The sequence below is a fragment of the Rattus norvegicus genome, chromosome 2 (genome assembly GCF_021556685.1).
Source record: "Rattus norvegicus strain SHRSP/BbbUtx chromosome 2, alternate assembly SHRSP_T2T, whole genome shotgun sequence".
NCBI classification, from domain to species: domain Eukaryota; kingdom Metazoa; phylum Chordata; class Mammalia; order Rodentia; family Muridae; genus Rattus; species Rattus norvegicus.
In genome coordinates this window covers 90,127,501-90,141,838 of record NC_141535.1, presented here as the reverse complement: position 1 = coordinate 90,141,838, position 14,338 = coordinate 90,127,501, and the positions used below count along the sequence as shown (strand labels likewise).

The 14,338-nt window shown below is 35.5% G+C and overlaps 2 protein-coding genes and 1 pseudogene across 4 annotated transcripts in view; 1 reads left to right on the top strand and 2 right to left on the bottom strand.

The window, feature by feature from the left end:
* The window catches only part of Txnl4al1 (thioredoxin-like 4A like 1), a 399,632-nt gene extending 388,454 nt beyond the window's left edge, over nt 1-11,178 (bottom strand). Inside the window, exons 1-2 of one of the 3 annotated variants that reach the window (XM_087636535.1) lie at nt 11,044-11,177; nt 6,502-6,518 (exon numbers count right to left, since the gene is read on the bottom strand). In XM_087636535.1, coding sequence (XP_087492661.1) covers nt 6,502-6,518; nt 11,044-11,177 — 151 coding nt within the window. Of the gene's footprint in view, nt 1-6,501; nt 6,519-10,973 lie in introns of those variants that run through there. The other 2 variants (XM_087636532.1, XM_087636537.1) reach the window with 2 other exon arrangements.
* Nucleotides 4,088-14,338, top strand: part of Tgap1l1 (GTPase activating protein testicular GAP1 like 1) — a 144,303-nt gene continuing 134,052 nt past the window's right edge. Inside the window, exons 1-5 of the mRNA XM_087636522.1 lie at nt 4,088-4,225; nt 6,059-6,236; nt 9,079-9,228; nt 12,404-12,445; nt 13,009-13,090. Of these exons, the coding sequence (XP_087492648.1) occupies nt 6,094-6,236; nt 9,079-9,228; nt 12,404-12,445; nt 13,009-13,090 (417 nt within the window). The 5' untranslated portion in view covers nt 4,088-4,225; nt 6,059-6,093. The remainder of the gene's footprint in view (nt 4,226-6,058; nt 6,237-9,078; nt 9,229-12,403; nt 12,446-13,008; nt 13,091-14,338) is intronic.
* LOC147996156 (N-alpha-acetyltransferase 11-like) lies at nt 10,051-10,974 on the bottom strand (annotated as a pseudogene).

Sequence of the window (14,338 nt, the reverse complement as noted above, 5' to 3'; positions counted from 1 at the left end):
TCATGTGAAGTAACTCAATTCACCATTGTCTTGAGAAGCTATTTATGCTCAGGGAAGAGAGAAAAACAACTTTATGTGAACAAGTCTATCTGGTAGAGAAGGGAGAAAATTATGAGATAAATTGAAAGTAGTTGGACCAGAATAAAATTTGCCTTCATAAAGAATAGTGTTCTAGAACATTTTGAGAGTTTCCCAACTGTAGAACAAGACAGGAAGTTTTGGAAAGGGATGGATATCTAGATGGGAGATTGAGTCTGGCATCTGGATATCTAAAATCTTTGAAACCTAACTAGTTAAATAATTAATTAAAAACTAATTATTTTCTTCACATCTATTTATGTAAGCTTACAAATTGTTATTTTTGGCATTTGAGTACATAAATTTCTTTATGATTTTCTCTTATTTACTGCACCTTAATTTATCAGTCATTTGAAATCAGAATTAAGCAGCAGCAAATCTTACAAACATCTTTAATTTGATAGAATTTTACTCTCCATAAGATCTGAATTGTTACATATATCAGTGAAACTATGAGGTTTGCAGAAGGAGTAATCTATTACTCTCACCAAAACGCCATCTTTTTTTTTTTTGGTTCTTTTTTTTTTTTTTTTTTTTTTCGGAGCTGGGGACCGAACCCAGGGCCTTGCGCTTCCTAGGTAAGCGCTCTACCACTGAGCTAAATCCCCAGCCCCCCATCTTTTTAAAGGTACAGAGATTCTAATCTTGCATGATCTTTCTAGGATGATTACATTTCCCTGGTACAATACATAATTCATTCTGATATTTATAGAGTATCTCCCAGGTAGTTTCAATCACAATTCTTTGTCTCTAGGCTTTACTTTGTAAAATTTACTATATATTCCTAGCTGTGTATTCTACTCTGTATCCTTCAAAGCTGTCTGGCTTCACAGAAATTTGTGAATATTTCTGATTCTATGTCAGTTAAGCACATTATAATTCAAAGTTCCTTGTGTTTTTGTCTCTATTCAGCTCTAAGGTTCACATTGTCTCCATGCTACCTTTTTCATAAGGAACCTTATGTTGAAAACAGGAAGAATTGACAATATTTGAAGATTCATATGCATTTCACAAAATTTTAAACCAATATCCTCTAATGCACATGTTTCTATTTGTCTATCTGTCTGTCCATCTGTCTTTTTCTTTCCGTCCATCCATGCATTCATCCATTAATCTATCTATCTATCTATCTATCTATCTATCTATCTATCTATCTATCTATCTATCTATCCATCTACCCACATATCTGTCTTCTATCTCTTCTATATCATATAGGTATATCTACATCTATATGTATATTTATAGTTGTGAAAATGTTATTAAACACTTGTGGTTCTACCTGTGTACAAAAAAATTTGTTTTATAGCCACAGGGAGAGTAAATGAAATGCACATGTCACTTTGCCAGATGACACGTGCCTTAGAATATTGACATCACAATGGTCCTTCAGCCTGACAACTACAGAATCCTCAGACTTCAGTAGTTTTCTAGCCACTGCAGTCACCAGTTTGGTGTCTAGGAGCAGGAAAGCAAACGAAAATTTCACATTGTTTGATAAATTCTTCATTCCAGGCTCTACTAAAAAGGTATTTATTTATATAATTTGATTCTCATGATAGACTTCTGGTATCACGAAGTATTCTGTCTTGATTATTCAAGATCATATGAAATAACTCTCAACTCAGCAGTGGTTTCTTGAAAAGATAATCATTGTATCAATATTCATTACCGATCTTCTACAGAAACAAAGTTATCACATGCAGAGGGGGATATTTTGAGATACACAGCAGAACAATTTCTCTAAAGTTTTTAAAAATGTACAAGTTAGAAGTAAGGATTATTTCATGCTCAGTGCAATTACTTTATCACCCATGACTGCAGATATTTTTTTTAGAAACTGGTAAATCTAACCCACAATCTAAGAATTCTCTCGTTTTCAAGAAATTGTTGTTTCCAACACACGTTGTGCCCTTTGAAATCTAATACTCAGAATTTAACATTGACTCAGATAAGACACGCACAACTTTCATGACATGGTCATTTACTTAAAATTTTGTTCATGAAGCTGAGGTAGTACTTTTTTTAAACATCTTTGCATTATTGTTTGATGTGTGTGATGGCAACTATTGGCTGTTCTCTCTTTGATTAATGTGAGTCTTAAGACCTTTCTAAGTGAAAGCTATGGCATTTCTGTACATATTCTTTGAAAGATGTAACATATATTGTAGGATGAATTATGGTCACTTGAGTAAGTATATATTTTAAATGTACAAACAGAAAGAGCAGGGCACAGTAAAGAAAAAAAAATATATATATATATATATGATTTAAAACCAAAGGGTAGAAAGAAAAGCACATATGTCATGTTCTCAGATAGTACATGAGCCTCTACTAGTTTATCATAATATTCTGTGAGCCTGACTGCTACAGAGTCCTCAGACTTCAGTAGTTGGTCTACTAACTGCTGTATGTATTTTGGTATTCAGTGCCAGAAGAATATTTCACATCAATTGAGATTTCTTCATTCTATATCTTCTCACCGCAAAGGTACTTTTAATAACAAATTTGATACTCATGATTGACTAGTAGTATTAGAAGTGGTCTGTGTTGATTTGTAGAGATCATGTGAAGTAACTCAATTCACCATCGTCTTGAGAAGCTATTTATGCTCAGGGAAGAGAGAAAAACAACTTTATGTGAACAAGTCTATCTGGTAGAGAAGGGAGAAAATTATGAGATAAATTGAAAGTAGTTGGACCAGAATAAAATTTGCCTTCATAAAGAATAGTGTTCTAGAACATTTTGAGAGTTTCCCAACTGTAGAACAAGACAGGAAGTTTTGGAAAGGGATGGATATCTAGATGGGAGATTGAGTCTGGCATCTGGATATCTAAAATCTTTGAAACCTAACTAGTTAAATAATTAATTAAAAACTAATTATTTTCTTCACATCTATTTATGTAAGCTTACAAATTGTTATTTTTGGCATTTGAGTACATAAATTTCTTTATGATTTTCTCTTATTTACTGCACCTTAATTTATCAGTCATTTGAAATCAGAATTAAGCAGCAGCAAATCTTACAAACATCTTTAATTTGATAGAATTTTACTCTCCATAAGATCTGAATTGTTACATATATCAGTGAAACTATGAGGTTTGCAGAAGGAGTAATCTATTACTCTCACCAAAACGCCATCTTTTTTTTTTTTGGTTCTTTTTTTTTTTTTTTTTTTTTTCGGAGCTGGGGACCGAACCCAGGGCCTTGCGCTTCCTAGGTAAGCGCTCTACCACTGAGCTAAATCCCCAGCCCCCCATCTTTTTAAAGGTACAGAGATTCTAATCTTGCATGATCTTTCTAGGATGATTACATTTCCCTGGTACAATACATAATTCATTCTGATATTTATAGAGTATCTCCCAGGTAGTTTCAATCACAATTCTTTGTCTCTAGGCTTTACTTTGTAAAATTTACTATATATTCCTAGCTGTGTATTCTACTCTGTATCCTTCAAAGCTGTCTGGCTTCACAGAAATTTGTGAATATTTCTGATTCTATGTCAGTTAAGCACATTATAATTCAAAGTTCCTTGTGTTTTTGTCTCTATTCAGCTCTAAGGTTCACATTGTCTCCATGCTACCTTTTTCATAAGGAACCTTATGTTGAAAACAGGAAGAATTGACAATATTTGAAGATTCATATGCATTTCACAAAATTTTAAACCAATATCCTCTAATGCACATGTTTATCTATTTGTCTATCTGTCTGTCCATCTGTCTTTTTCTTTCCGTCCATCCATGCATTCATCCATTAATCTATCTATCTATCTATCTATCTATCTATCTATCTATCCATCTACCCACATATCTGTCTTCTATCTCTTCTATATCATATAGGTATATCTACATCTATATGTATATTTATAGTTGTGAAAATGTTATTAAACACTTGTGGTTCTACCTGTGTACAAAAAAATTTGTTTTATAGCCACAGGGAGAGTAAATGAAATGCACATGTCACTTTGCCAGATGACACGTGCCTTAGAATATTGACATCACAATGGTCCTTCAGCCTGACAACTACAGAATCCTCAGACTTCAGTAGTTTTCTAGCCACTGCAGTCACCAGTTTGGTGTCTAGGAGCAGGAAAGCAAACGAAAATTTCACATTGTTTGATAAATTCTTCATTCCAGGCTCTACTAAAAAGGTATTTATTTATATAATTTGATTCTCATGATAGACTTCTGGTATCACGAAGTATTCTGTCTTGATTATTCAAGATCATATGAAATAATTCTCAACTCAGCAGTGGTTTCTTGAAAAGGTAATCATTGTATCAATATTCATTACCAATCTTCTACAGAAACAAAGTTATCACATGCAGAGGGGTATATTTTGAGATACACAGCAGAACAATTTCTGTAAAGTTTAAAAAAATATACAAGTTAGAAGTGAGGAATATTTTATGTTCAATGCAATTACTTTATCCCCCATGACTGCAGATAGTTTTTTTAAGAAACTGGTAAATCTAACCCACAATCTAAGAATTATGGTTTCCAACACACATTGTGCTCATTGGACTCAGAATTTAACATTGACTCAGATTAGACACACACAACTTTCATGACATGGTCATTTACTTAAAATTTTGTTCATGAAGCTGAGGTAGTACTATTTTTTAAACATATCTTTACATTATTGCTTGATGTGTGTGATGGTAACTATTGGCTGTTCTCTCTTTGATTAATGTGAGTCTTAAGACCTTTCTAAGTGAAAGCTTGGACATTTCTTTTTTTTTTCTTTTTTTTCAGAGCTGGGGAAAGCTTGGACATTTCTGTACTTATTCTTTACAAATGTAACAAATATTGTGGGATGAATTATAGTTACTTGAGTTACTATATATTTTAAATATCCAAACAGAAAGAGTAGGGTACAATAAAGAATCCACCAAAACAGAAGCCAGTCCCTTATTAGAGGGAACAATTTTCTTATGGATAAGAGAGAAAAATGTTTAAAGGGATATGAAAAATTTTAAAGTATAGAGAAAATAAAAAGGCTTTATATGACCAAGTCTGGGAAAAGACAAGGAAGACTATCATAAGAGAAAAATGGAGATTGCTTGGTCACAGAAAAGGACTCCTGAAGAGAGGAGGGAGGATTCAGCACATGTTAGGAGTTAGTGTAATGAAGAAGGGGACAGAGATGTTGGAAAATGGAAATGGATTTTAAATTTATAACAAGTATGATTATCCCCTTCAGGAATAAAGAAGGTCAGAATGGGAGTTGATATCCTACTATGAACAAGTCAATGGAGAGGCATATGTCCCTTTTGCCATAGTCAAGGGAAATTTCTACCTTTGCTAGACAAGAAAATTTCACAAATTTTTGATGAATGCTTGTATTTTTTTTTCTTTTTGTTGTTGTTCTTGTTTGTTTGTTTTTTTTTTTTGTAACTATCAGGAATCTTTCTTTACTGTATCTTGAGCTGGACCAAGCCTGGCATTTCTGAGACTCTCCCAGAGACCTAATTCATTTAAGTTAAGATAACCTGATTATTTTCAGCACATCTACAATGTTAGCATACAAAGGTTTAGTTATAGCATTTTCTCAGAGTAGCATACCTGATATCTGACATAATATGTATCTACATCAGGATTTATAAAAGTTTCAAAATATCAGTTATAAAATAACAATGCAATCATTTTATTGGAGGGTATCACCACAACTTTAGGAACTGCCTTAAAGTATTGTAGCATTTACAGTTTGAGAACCACTGCTCTATATCCTACCAACTACACTTCTTCGAACTATTCCCATGACACTTCTGAAAAAGGTCCCACTTCTGAAAAGATCCTACTTCTTCAATACTTTCCCAATAGTTCCCTTTATACATGACACATTTTCTGTTACATTTTAAAGCTGTCGATAGCTCAACAGAATCATGCTTGGAAAACTGAGTCTGCATTTTAACACAGTTCACCCTTGGAAATACAGTATGAACATCAGTTTTATAACTTACCACTGAATACTTGTTCTCTAGGTGGAGCTCTGTATCAGGAAAATTATTTGTTCAACATGGACTTGACTAAGGAGGAAGATGTAGGAGAAAAAAAGCGAACCGTGGTTTACCAAAGCACTGCGGTTATCGGAACAGGTTGGAAAAAAAAGAAACGTTATCTGACATTGTTCAATGACGTTTTGATAATATCCAGTAAACTGTAAGTATATGCATCATGCTTTCCTTACTATAAGAGGCTAGATATTGGAAAGGCCTTAAGGTACAAAACTATAACTTCCTTTATTTTTTAGATTATAATTACTTTACTATTCTCCTTCTTTTTCCTATTCCATGTCCTTCCATATACCCCTCCTTGTTCTCTCTTAAAATCATGGCTTTCTGGTTTTTTTTATTACTTATTCTTACACATTACTTATATGTAAGCTAACATAAGATACACAAATATAAGAGATATGCGTGGATACATATATATGTATAGTTTCTAAGTTCTTAAATATAACCTGCACAGTCAATAATATTGCTTGTATTTGTGTGTTCAGGAATGTGTATTTGGCATTAGCTAAGCAATGCAATTGACAATCCTAGGGGGCATTTCTCTAACTCTCAAGTTTCCTTAGAGGCATATACTTCTTTGAGTAGGGTTGATGCTTACTGGACTACTACTATATATTTCTCAATTTGTTTTGACACATTCTTTGGGCACATTTAAAAAATCAATTAATTAAGTTACTGCTCTACTGTTTGAATCTGGTTGAAGATTAGCGACAATCTACCAAGGAGACAGTTATGCTATCATGTGCCCACATTTCTAGCAATTTTTAAAACTAACTTAGAAGTATTACAACTCATAATGAGAGCCCTGTGAACTATACTGTGACACATTTTTCTAAATAAAATATTAAATTCATGATAAGCAGGAGCCTTCTTGCTTGGTGTTTACAGATAGATTACAAAAGCAAGATGATTGGTCATAAGGGGCTATACATGTAAGCCTCCTGACTTCATAGCTTCCGCATTAGCATGAAGAGATAGGAAGCAGCTCCTATCCCTCCTCTAAACAGGGAAACTGCTGGCACTAAGTCTTGCTTGGTGATTCTGCAGACACTAGAGAAAACTGATGTGATTGGAGGAAACTGTGTACTTGGTTATATTAGAATTTATGACCATACAGATGTTTTCTGGGACCACATCATATATAATCTCCACTAGTTATGATCATAGCCTTCATATTATTCTAGAAGATGCGATGCTGGTATTGATATTATCAAGTAAATATGTTAAGTGGTGTTCTCATAGGAACATAAATTTATCAGACAGACATCAATAAAATAGTCTATTCCATTTTGGGGTGCAGGATTAAGTTTTCTGATCATCAGTGAAATATTTTCCAGAAGATCTATTTCACAGATTGTGAGAAAAATAAAATGTTCAGGTGAGAGGTCCTCTATACAGTATAAACAGACCAACTGGGTACGTTTTTCTTGCATCCCTGATCAGTCATGTAAGCTCCTTCACAGGGAATGATAGTGTCTGAGGCAGGCTGAAAATAAAAGAATGGACATGCTGTCTATCAATCTGTCCATCTTTCTTGTTCTTTTTCTACTCAGCTCCCCTCTTTCCACAGTGGGAAATCTTCAGATTTTATTTTAAAAGATAGTAATCAACTCATCTGAAATGTAAAAAGAAACAAACTGATCGTTTGCCATATAAGTGTAGTTGATGGGAGGAATTGAACTTAACTTTGTGTTGAGAATAAAGGAAATGGAAATGGTTGGTTTCTTAAAGGCAGTACAATGGTCCCTTCTGTCATGTTGCAATAGTAATTAACACTATTTTTAGATTCTCATTCACATTATGGAAAGAAGGTTATCAAGCTTATAAGAAGTGATTATCATTATTTCTATTTTCAAGGAAGATTTTCTTATCAGACATTGGAATTAGAAGTTTCAGCTTCAAGCATTTCTTGGGAATTTTGATTTTTATATATGGATATATATACATTTAGATTTTTAAATGGTGAATGTAAAATGTAAATATGAACCTCTCATTATTGAAACATGTGTGTATGTATATCTTGAAATAAATGTTACATGATGGCTTGTAGTTTGACTATAGCATGTTATATTAGATTATATGGGGTATTTTTCGCTGTAGTGCAATTAGTTTTCCCATGTATTGAATATAAAAGGTTTATATATAAGATTTTGAACCATGATTTATTCTTGTGATATTCTGTCCCCTGAATGTGAGAGGGAGTCATTATCTTCAGTTATATAGTCACATATTAGCTCACTAGTGTTGGAAGAAAGTTCAATACCTAGGTTTACACAGCAAATGCACCACATAATATTAGGTCCATCATTAAAAAAATACAAAAAAATCATGAATATGGGGAGGAGATCTATCAGGAGAGAGAATGGAAATGAGAAAGTGACCAAAAAAATCATTAAATGCATTATATTTTAATGTAGAATTCTTGGAGAGCAAATTACTCAGAAAAAGAATGACAGAAGAAAAAAATGTATGCTTCAAAGATTATTGTTTCTTAAAAACACCTCTAATAATATCAGAATGCTTGTTAGGAAAACATTATTCTAATTATTTGTCTAAATTATTGAAAAAAAGGATTGCCTTTTTGGTTACTTGTGTGATATGTACTTTGCGGGTTTTCTACAGGAGCTACTGGAATGAGGTTATTGAATATTTTAGTACAGGGAGACAGAAAACAGAAAATGAATTTTATTAAGTCAAACAATATTTTTGTTTTTATTCTGGAAAGATTTTTACATGTAATTAATTAAAATAAAAAATCTTGAAATAATTTCCTTTGTGTATTATGGGGAAAAAACAAGGCAAAATAGTTACTCCTTAACTAAATCCAGGTAAGAACTATTGAAACAGGTGGCCTTCTGTAAATGTAGCTGTGCTTAGATTTAGCAATGGATGTGTCCTTTTTTGCTCTGGGGCAGGAAGAACTGGGTTTTACCACAATTCCAACTACAATGCAAATTAATCTAACAGATATTTGATTCTCTTTATAGGAATAAAAAGAAATTTAAGACAAAACATGTCATTCCATTGACTTACCTGTGGGTCGGTGATGAAGTGGATGCATTCAGGTCAGACAACACTGCTGTTACCAAATCGATTCATCTATACTGGCTGACGGGACATGTTGTTGCCACCTTTTGGTAAGACCTAGAGTTTGGACCTGTGATCACAAGAGGATAACTTCAGAAATTGTGGGTCAAATTAATGGAGTGTAATTCACTTCCCAGTGAATGAGTATACTCATTCTAATATTCTAATAATGGCTATTGGTGACCATTGAAGAGTGTGTATCTATCAACTTCTTTCACCAAAGGCTTTCAGCATCCAAAATGTTTGCAAAAATAGAATCAGTTTTAGTCTGATTGTATACAGGAGGCCAACTCAACTTTCCCCTTCTATGATGATCCTAGACTTTCTATACTCTTCGCCATATCTATTTCCACATGTAGGTAGGTGCTTTATGGTTTTTTGTTTTGGTTTGGGTTTGGTTTGGGTTTGTTTGGTTTTTTGTTTGTTGTTGTTGTTGTTGTTGTTGTTGTTGTTGTTGTTCTCCTTATATTTTATTTGTTCAGGTTTGAGATTGCAATTCCTGCTTGTCCTTTCCTTAAGATCTACAAATTCTGCTCCCATATTAGTCCAGAACCTATCATCGTCTCCCACCAGGAAAGGGAACATTCTTTTTCCAAAGGAGGGAGGGCAAGGCCAGGCAGTTCCCACAGAAAGCAAGAGTGGCTAACTCCCCACAAGGCAGAGGGCATGAGGATTAGCTTGATGGTTATACTTCAAGGAAAATCCAGAAAAACAATGGCAAAGGCAGAATGCTAGGGTATTCTCAAGTTGTGTCCACTTCCTGTTTAGCATTCCAGGACTTGGAAACCTGCAGGATATACACAACCAGTACAGCACTGAACAGAATCTGATGGCAACATGAAGAAGCCAAGAAAGACGCTGCAGGGCAGTCCTCAGTCTTCCTTGACTCCTGCACAAGTTCTATGTCCAGGTGTGTCTCCATGATCACACAGGTTATGCAGAAGGTTGCTGAGCATCGAAAGGAGAGCCAGTCGAGTCACAGGACTGCAGAACAAGGTTCCCAAGAACAATATGACTAAAATACAAGGCCCTGTAGTGTTCAGGTAGGCTCTAAGAGGTGGACCCCCAAGGTCTTGGACATCAGTGCTATCTTTGCCATCACTGCCACTGTCACCACCAGCCAGGTTCTCCTGCTGACAGGCCTCTTCAGAACCAGGATGTGTGCTACCCTGATTCTCCTTGGAACCCAAAACCACATAATTGCTTTTCTTCAGCACTAGCTGACTTCTCAGTTCATCTGCCATCTGTGAGAGATCTCGCTTCCTAGCATATGCATCTTCGCCATCTGCGTAGTACTTGGGCTCCACCTCACTAACCTGGAAGTTCAGGGTGTGGAATAGAGGTGCAAAGCTGCTCGGTTGCTCTTCCTGGCATGCAGGGAGACATACTTAGCGCTGAAGTCCTCCATCATGGCCTGGGTGGTCTGGTCCATTAGCTTCTTTGCCAGGCTAAAGCGCCGGTGGGAGCGCATCAGAGCCAGTGAGGTGATGTGTTCATGAGGGACATTATCAGGATCTTCTTCCATTTTGGCCAGAACATAACCCATGATCTTCCCAACCTCATCCTCAGCAATGTAGGAGAGCTGGGCCACGAGAGGCCATGATAGTAGTACTTCATCTGGTAGTTCTCGGGCAGGCAGAGCAGGTTGCAGTGTTGTATGTTCATCAAGTCATATGGCCGAGTCCAACAGATGTTCATATTGGCGGCAGAAAAGCCTACCAGACTCGGGAGAATCAGAGAGGATGCCACAGACCACAGGGACACCAGCACCATTTGCTTTAAGACAGCTGGGTTATCCAAACAGGACTCATACAAGATGAGGACAATCTCTCACTATCTTCCATTTCGTTTCGGCGATGATGTACAGAACTTCGTCCATCTTCATGCAAGTGGGGCCCCAGTCGTGTCTGAAGTGAATGACGACCACGCAGTCCTCCTCTGAAAGGATGGCCTGGTCTACCTGCCAGCCATTGTGTAGATGCGGAAGGATATAGTACATCTTGAATGCGCTTGCGCAGCGAGAAGCCACGAGCTACCTCTAACCTCCTGTGAGCCCACAGGCCGGGACCAACGGGTCCTCCACCCAGCACCAGCGCCCTTTATGTTTTGATCTGCGATGTATATCAAGACTCAACAAGATTACTGGGGCACGACAGAGGCGCACTGTCTTCTAAGAAGAATGTGGACAGGACAAGATCTTATTTATCCTAGACATTCTTCTCCCCAAAATGATTTGATTTTATCTGTGTTTTATTTATTTAGTTTTTTTTTTTCGGAGCTGGGGATCGAACCCAGGGTCTTGGGCCTGCTAGGCAAGCGCTCTACCGCTGAGCTAAATCCCCAACCCTTATCTGTGTTTTAAAAGTACACAGATTTATCTGTTTCCAATAATATTGTGTAGTATAATTAAATTTGACAAATACTTTCTACACTGCCACATTTTCTTAAAAATTGGTATTTAATTGAATGATAAAAAGTTACTCATGCAATACTCAAGTATTTGAATGTCTGTGTAGCAGAAAATCACTGGTGTTTATAGTCAATTAAAAAGGACTAGTGTCATTAGACCATCAGAATCAGGTATAATTTTCAGAGTTCAGGACAATGTCAAATTTGCATTCTAATCTTTCATGAGAAAATGTGCTCATGGCATATTGATGTTATATTGAGTGTAGTTGATGGACTCACAGGGATTGTGCAGCATATGCCTTTTGTTCTAAACAAGCATACACCGAAATTCAACTTTCTTTCCACATGAAAAGTTCATGCATACCCCAAATTTGAGCTCTTTTCATTCTTCTATACAAACTCTTAGTGTCATCACAAAGTTGACTCAGAAAACACAAACACAAGTTTTCTGAGTATTCTAGGCTCTGTGACTTTGCTCTTTACACGGAAAAGCATTTGTCATAGACTGACAAAAGAGAAAATCACCTTTTCTTCTCCGAACATTTTCTATTCCTCTGGTAAAACCTCTAAAGACTGTTATCTAATGCTTATGTTTCTCTCTTATCAAATATGAGAAGTATTATATTTAGGGGTGGTAAAGTGTCACATGACAGCATGACAGTACAAAAAATTAGGTCGTTTAGAAGTGGAGTCATGTGGAGACTACCAAATACACCTGCACCATAATTGATGGCCACAGACGTAAGATATTTTCATGCGTAATAACCTTAAAAATCTTACCATTTATCATGACTCTAATTTTTTTCAATTTTACAGTTCCATGGAACAGACCACTTGGTGGTATTTCTTTCTACAAAGGTATTTTATTTGTGTTAATATTTTAATTCCTTAGTGATATAAGAATGGCAGTATGTGCTTCAGTTTAGTTATATATATTTGATATTCTGTCTCGAAATCAGTTGTTAATTAAAAGGTCAATGGATAATGTTTTGTATTCTCCTGTCCATTCCTTATTTTATTTAATTTTGTGGAAGTTCTGCATTTATTATTTCCTCTTTGTATTAGAATAAACAGTACTCTCAAGTCTTATTTTAAATTCCACTAAGTAGATGTCACTCTATCATGCACATTCAAACCATCTGCTACTTCCTCCTCTGAGGTCAAGCAGATTTCTACCCTTCTGTTTGTTTCAGGCACATCATTTTGAGGACTGGCTATACTACTTAGATCAATGTGTTATACCTGACTATGTCTGTTTCTGAAATATTTTTGAGTATTCACCAGTAGAATTATGAATATTGCTGAATTTATTTTCCTATATTGAAAGCTAAGATGATTCTGAAAAAATATTAACAGGGATTAGCTTGAAATAATCTCCTAATTAATCTTGCTGTATTGTATATTTTTGTTGCATTTCGCAGATCCGTTCGTGAAGCCAAGAAGCACAACAAAATAGAAATACCCTTGGAGATATTCACTGAGGATATTGCATGCTGTGACACTGTATGTGAATACAAAACCAAAACTATTATTCCATGTTCATGACTAGGAGAGAGTCAGTTTGCAAAGTAATGGAAGATGGAGACATAAGAAGAGCATGGATGGGGAGAGAGGGACAGAGGGACAGAGAGACAGAGGGACAGAGGGAGAGAATTTAGACAGTATTATGTGGAAATTATATCTTTATTCAATGCAGACATAGGACTCTCACACGTGATATGTAGAAATCAATATGAAACTAGACTGATTCATGTACTAGAGCTCCAAATTAGAACCAAATATTTCCAACAGCATATATTTCCAAGTGAAGTATTATTACTACAATTAAACTGCCCCCTCCTGAGGCCTTATTGCTTTTATGTAGACTTGTGTGTTGTTTCCAGTATTCCTTATTCATTTTGAAATATTTATGTCTAGTAAACCGGTCTTATTATATAATATTATCACAAAGCATTACAGTTTCTCTCCATACCTAAGTGTTCTGTGATATATTAGCTCTTTATCTCCATCCTGTGCTCTTTCTCTACTTCTCTTACTGTGCATCCTCATACCTGCCTTTGAATACCAGCTACAAAGTCATGGCTTTTTATCCTCATGTTTATTTGAATAATCTAGTCATGAGGATATCTTTGCATGTAACTTCTGCTCAGAAATTACACTTAAAATTTAACAGTGGAGTGTGTGTGTGTGTGTGTGTGTGTGTGTCTGTGTATGTGTGTGTGTTTTCATCTTTGTGTATAGTGTTTAGGATAAAACTCACAACCTCACAATACTATAAGGTAGTTCAGTCATTGAGTTAAACATAAATATCTATTGAATAATTGTCTATTTTTCTAATGCTTATATTATTGTTCACTTTCCAGTATTAGGTTTAGTGCAGATCAAAAATTTAATTACTATGTAGCATATAGAGCATTGAAGACATTTCCTACTGTAAAGCAGTATAGAATGTGGCTCAGAGGATCACCATCTCTCTGTCTTTCACAAATGCTAATGGGTATAAAATGGACCTAGAGTCAGTGTTCTAACATGTCACTGTGGACACTGCACTAGACTTACAAAGGGGAATATAATGAAGATTTTTTAGATCACCAAGCAATTTCTTACTCATACCAGGTCTACGTTATACAAAACAGTAATTAAATATAATATAAAATAGATTTTGAGCCAGGGACATAAATCAGGGAACACTCATTAGCTTGGCTGAACCATATGTGTCCTCAGGACAGAGAAGAGCAGAAGAGCAGAACG